Source organism: Anas platyrhynchos, chromosome 21 (genome assembly GCF_047663525.1).
Source record: "Anas platyrhynchos isolate ZD024472 breed Pekin duck chromosome 21, IASCAAS_PekinDuck_T2T, whole genome shotgun sequence".
Taxonomy (NCBI): Eukaryota; Metazoa; Chordata; class Aves; order Anseriformes; family Anatidae; genus Anas; species Anas platyrhynchos.
Genome location: NC_092607.1, coordinates 12693746 through 12700071, shown reverse-complemented (window position 1 = coordinate 12700071; position 6326 = coordinate 12693746). Strand labels below are relative to the sequence as shown.

At 50.2% G+C, this 6326-nt stretch overlaps 1 protein-coding gene across 1 annotated transcript in view; it reads left to right on the top strand.

The window, feature by feature from the left end:
* Positions 1-2043: 2043 nt before the first annotated feature.
* BMP7 (bone morphogenetic protein 7) overlaps positions 2044-6326 on the top strand; it is a 46737-nt gene continuing 42454 nt past the window's right edge. The window contains exon 1 of the mRNA XM_005010474.6: positions 2044-2869. Within this exon, the coding sequence (XP_005010531.3) occupies positions 2353-2869 (517 nt within the window). The 5' untranslated portion in view covers positions 2044-2352. The remainder of the gene's footprint in view (positions 2870-6326) is intronic.

Genomic DNA, 6326 nt, shown 5'->3' with positions numbered 1-6326 from the left:
AGATTTTTTGATCTCCTTGTCCATGCCGAAGGCAAGTCTCCTTGCCCCGCTGCATGACCAAGGACCAACACTCAAAACCCAGAAGAACCAACTGCCTACAAGGAACAAAAAGAAAGTGAAATCAAGTTATCTGCAGCTGAAAGGCAGAGGGATGCTGAATCATCTCCCTGCCCTTCCACAACCGGTTTAAGCCAATCTAAGGCAGCCCAGCCCAGACACCCTCTCCTTGCCCCCAGCTGTGCATTCCTGTGGCCTCCCGGGTTCCAGTGCAATCCCATATGCAGTCAGTCAGATCAAGCAGCTGATCCAGCAGAAAATTAACTCAGAGAAAAAAAAATAAGAAATGGTTTAAGAAAGATTATTTTAAAAAACAGAACCAGCTTCCTAACCTGCGTGCAGATGCAAGTGTCAGTATCAGGTCCAGGCTGGGATGGGAGGAGGAAAAGGCATCATTCTCAGCTGGAGCTTGGATTTAGATCAGGCTAAATTGGTCAAAAACCACACCCTAGGCAAGAGAGAAATTTAGGCAAATACCTGCCTGGCTAAGAGCAGGTTAGTGCTGCTCCTCAGGAAGTACAGAAGATGTTAGAGTTTGATGTTAGCTGAGCATCCAAAACACTGCTGCTTGGGTTTGGGGTTGCCATTAACGGGGAGCAAAGGGAAGGCAGCCACAGGGGTGTTGTGAGCCCCCCTGTTAGCACCTCCAAGTGCTCTCCTGTTATTTAATGTGGCTGTGGCTGCACAGCCTCTCTCCTCCCACCATCCCCCTGGCTTGGTTCATTCCTAAACATGTCTTAGGACCGAGCTGGGAGTTTAATGCTGGTTCTACCACTATTTCAATAGCTCTGTGAGTCATTTCAATGTCATCCCTCAGTTTCCCTGTCATTAAGAGGTGCACATGGACGCACACAAACACTCTAAATCATTCAGTGTGTTTCCCATGCACCTCTGGACTAGTTACCTGATGTTTATGCAAGGAATCTAATCATAACGAGCTAAGAGAAGGGCTGAATTTTATTTTTTCAGAATAGATGCAGGATCTGGTGCTGGATACTACTAGATATTTCTCACCTGAAAACACCAGATGAACAATCTATCAAATAAACAACAATGCTGACCTCCTTTTTCCTTTGACCCTCTTCTTCCTCCTTTGCCTAAGGAATGAATCTTAATGTTGGCATAAACTTACTGCATATGCATGGTTCCTGAAATTACCTTGGGCTGGATTTGGTGTCACAGATAAACCCTTCCATCCTGCTTTCCCCTTGCTTTCCAAGTAAGATTTGGGAAGCAGCAGCCTACATTTCTTATCTGAGATTGTTATTTACTGCTGCAGTAGACATCTACCCAGACTAAACAGGGCGGGGACTCCATTATTGTAGATGTTTTATGCACCGAGTTAAAACAAGACAAAAATACACACGGTGCAATCACTGCTTTAGAAAGTTGACAAGTTTCAAAGCAGTTTGCCACGAAGTTGTGTGCCAGGCAGCAGCAGAACAGGGGATGGCGACAGCAGGGTAATGCAGATGTGTACGGTACCCCTGTGCAGGTTGATGGGTCCAAACCACGTAAATGCTGCTGGTTTCATGATGCTTAAATGATGAGCCCCCTCAGCCCTGGGTTTCTAACCCTTCCCCAGTAACTCTCCTTGCTGCCAGTTGGAAAAAGTGGCCGGGGCTGTGTGCGCGCAGCCACACACGTCTGTGTGCACGGGAACATCTCCATCACCGCGTCTGAAACACTTTGCTCATGTTGGGTTTGTCCTGGCCAGACTCTCCGCGACCGTACTCCAGAAAGAAAAAAAAAAAAAGAAAAAAGAAAAAAAAAAAGAAAAAGAGGGGTGTGTGCGTGCGGTGTGGGCACAGTGGCGATGTGCTCGCCCCTTCCCTGCGCCCTCCCGGCGTGTCCTCCCCTTAGTGCCATTCCCCGCATCGCACCCACCGGGGGCCGGCTCCCTTTTTCCCCCCCGAGCCGCCAGCCTCGGCGACCCTCCCGACAAAGCAACCTGATGGGCTGTTCCTCCTCTAGGCAGCGCCGGGGATTTTCCTCTCCCCGGCGCTTTGCAGCGGGCTAGAGAGCGCCTGGCTGCCCCAGCCTGCTCCTCCCACCAGAGCCACCCTCCCGCTGCCTCTCCGCCGAGCACCACTGCGCGCACGGCCACAGCTCGCCGCTGCCGCCCTCCCTCCCCTCCTCTCCTCTCTTTCCCTCTCCTCTCCGCTCCGTCCCATGGGCCGGGACCACCGGGCAGCCCCCTGCGGGCCATGAGCCGGCTGCGGAGCCTCCCGGGGGGCCGCCGGCCGCCGCAGTGAGCATCCGCCCGGCACCGTGCTCCGGCCCCCGGCGGCGCGCATGGTGGAGGGCAGCGCCCCTCGGCGGGGCAGCCCCGAGCCCCCCGAGCCCCCCGCGGCTCCCCGGGGCCGCCGGCCAGCAGCGATGCGGGCGGCGGGGCGCGGGCAGCCCGCCTCCTGGCTCCTGGTGCTGGGCGCCGCCGCCCCCGCGCTCTGGCTGCGCTGCGTCCTGGCCGACTTCACGGTGGACAACGAGGTGCACTCCAGCTTCATCCACCGCCGGCTGCGCGGCCCCGAGCGCCGCGAGATGCAGCGGGAGATCCTCTCCATCCTCGGCCTGCCGCACCGCCCGCGGCCCCACCTCCACGGCAAGCACAACTCGGCCCCCATGTTCATGCTGGACCTCTACAATGCCATGGCCGGCGAGGAGGGGGCGGCGGGGGCCGCGGCCGAGGAGGGAGAGGGCTTCTCCTACCCCTACAAGCCCATCTTCAGCACCCAGGGGCCGCCCCTGGCCAGCCTGCAGGACAGCAACTTCCTCACCGAGGCTGACATGGTCATGAGCTTCGTCAACTTGGGTGAGTGCCTGCCCTCGGCGAGGCTGAACGCGGGGGGGACCGGGCGGGGGGAGGCCAGTGCAGAGCCCCAGGCACGGGTGGGAGGCACAGGTGGCCCGCTGAGGCTGGAGGGAGCCGCTGGCACAGGGCGAGGACAGGCAGGTAGCAGCCCTCGGACAGGCGACGTCTTGGCGAGGCTGAGCAGCGGTGCACAGAGCGCCCCGTCCTTCCACCTTGGTGCTCGGACAGCCACCGGGCTCACCGCGCTCCACCCCGCGCACTGACACGCCACGTTCCTTTGTTGTCCTCTCCCTTCGAGAGTTTCGTGCCGCACCTCAGAAATGGGATTTGCAGGTATGAGCTGAATGGGACAATTAGCGGGGCCGTTCCGCATCCCGCACTGCCAAGGAAGATGCCAAAGCCAGGCAGGAGCGCGGGGCACGGCACCGCTTGTGGCCCTGGGGACACGGAGCCACCGGGGCTGACCAGGTGCTCGGCACCCCGTGGCATCCCGGCGCAGCCTTCCCCGAGCTGAAGGGGCCGAGCTGCTTGCACGTGTTCTCCTAACGGCTCAAGAGGGATTCCACAGTAAATCCTTATTTACTCTTGCAGCTTTTTTCTGTTGACCCCGGTTTATGCAGCTAACTTGCCTCTTTTCACAAGCACATGTGGATGGGTTTATGCAAATGATACAAAAGTTGGCATGCTTTGTATGCGGCTCGCTAGGCCTCTCTAATTGGATGCCACGGCCCAATCTGATTTCTATTTGCTTGCTGTAGATTGCACACCCGTTTGGACTGACTTGGCCGGATTTGAGTAAAACACTGTCAGGACGAGTGTTCTATTTTAAATATATAATTATAGACCCTGGTTCACTCTATCCATTTTTAGACCTCATCATGTGCAGCTCTGAAACCACCACGCGTACAGATTGGGTGCCTGCAAGTTCAAGACAGAACGTGAATAGTATTTGCAAAACAAGATCAGCTCAAACTTTGCCCCAAACCAAGAGGAGAGCAAGAGGAGCGCACCTCTAGCACGTAACCCGCCAGGCACTGCAGGCACCCCTCTCATCGATAAATCCATTACCGCCTTTGTGGATGTCGCTGTTCCGACACCTTGGCTGTCTGGAGCTTCCGAGGCAGCACACATTAAACCACCACCCCTCTAATCCCTGTGCGTTGACTAACTGAAAACTGTCAGTAGCTGCAAAGGCTCCGTGACACGCGTCAGTAATTACTGGCCACGGTAGCCATCCCAGCACGGTTCTTGCGTGATACGGAGACGGCACCGTGCGAGAGCTCTATTTTGCGCAAGCTGCACCTCCTTATTACATGCCATAAGCTTCACAGCAGGAACCCCATTTACATTTGGCCTGGGGACTGCGGTCTTGGAGAGTGCTGATACTTTCCATTTACAATTATCGTGTTTGCCTAATCACTGCTAGATACTTAAGCTGATCGGCAATGATACATTTAAATTATCAAATATTTGAGCAGCCAAAACTACAAATGGCAGTCAAATATTTGACTTTGGAGATAAGAGTGATCTTGCAGACATTGTTGCCTGTGGTCCTTGGGTCCTACACGATGTACACCCGGAGTGCAGGGAGAGTTCCTGACACAAGACAAAGGACTGGAAGTAACTACGGTGAAATTCACGCTTCTGTGAATTTCAGTAGAGTGGAGCGTTTGTGAAACTTGCAAGTACCTGGTGGGAGGAAACTTAGCTCTGGGGAAGCAGCCGTGCCCCTCCTGTGTGGAACTATTTCACTGCAGACCTTTCGTTGGTAAAATTGCAGCGCTCCAGTCCCACACCTCCTACGCAAGGAGAAGCCTTTCTGCAGCCTGTGGGAGTTTTACATACAAGGAGTTAATGTTCAGGTCCCAAATTACTTTGAATACAAAGGGTTTGTGATTAGAGTGGAATAGATCTATAAGCTGCAAAGTAAAAATTACATTATTGGATGTGTCTAAGTAAGAACGTTTTATGGAGCAGGTTGTACCTGTACAAACTGTTCACACTCAAAGTCCCGATGTGATGTGGTGATGGTAGTGGATAGATGCATTTCGACCTGTTGGGCTTTGTAGTTAGCTTAGAACTCTGAAAGCGTTATTTCAGATACTTAATTGCCATTTTACTTACTCATTCTCAGCATGGTCAGAGAGTAGAAAGCACAGGCAAAACCCAATAGTTTTACAAAAGACAGGTGGAATTATTACCAGCAAGGCGCATTTCAGAGGTTTATCTGTACTGTTTTGTTCCCTTGTCAACAGTGCATGCCAGGACGAGTTTAAAAAGGACAGAGATCTATAACAGCTTTCTTCATCACTGTGCACACCTTTCATCCCATTATAGTCATCGGTCTTTCATCTTTATAGGACAAAGACAGGCTTGTTTATGGACATTTTAATGAGTTAGACCAGCCACTCGCTCCCATACATAGTAAAATGCAACACCTGCTTCTATATGTGCAGCTTTCTGTGCCATTCAGGGAAAATAAGAAGATCGATTATAGGATCGATATTTTTCTGGGGACTTTCTGCAATGATCCCTTTTACACCAGAACTGAGTTGCTAAATGAGACCGTTGTAAGCTGTGTCCTAGTTTTGTAAGAGATACTCTGCGAGCACGACGTTTCACAGGTAGGCTTTTATTACCATAGGAGAGCCATCACAATGAGGAAGTGGCACAGCATAATAAACTTTCATCTTAGTAATGGAGGAAGTAAAAATGAGTAAAGAAATAATATAGAAATGTCAATAAACTAAACATGTTATTCCAGGCTTCCAAATGCTAATCTATATGCATATTTTTTTTTTTTTTATTCATATTCCCTACCTACTTGTACAGCTTTAGAGGAAAAAAATACAAAAATAAATATTTACATTGAAAAATTTAATGCACTACATAGTACAAAAAAAAAAAAAAGAAAAAAAAACACACAAAAAATACCCACAAAAAACTCCAACCCAACAACAAAAAAAGTACACAGTGATTTCTATGGAGATTCTGTGTATATTTATTCCAAAGAATTTATAGTGAGTATTGGTAGGGAGGAACCCAAATACAGGTGCTCCATTTCAGGGTTATGTTGCAGGGAGCTTTGTACTAAGCTTGTAATATCACTGTAAAATCCTGACAATTAATTAGATTTAGATTTATAACCAGTTAATTCGCAGGCTACGTTTCGTCTTAACTTACACCTGTGCTAAGATGGATGAGGAATGGATTTGTGTCAAGAATGAAGTTACATGTAAATTAAAAGAGAATTTAGCCACAGTGGTCTGACGAAGCTAGTCAGTTAATTACCGTCTAATTTTATAAAATTTATTACTCTAATTTCATTAGCTGGAATTCCACTTCAGACCCTGTCCAAATAAAGTTTACAAACTGATCCATTTTAAGCACTGAAAAGACACAAAACATTTTTTGCACGAGTTTAAATTTCAAGTTTATAAACAGCAGCTAAGGAGTA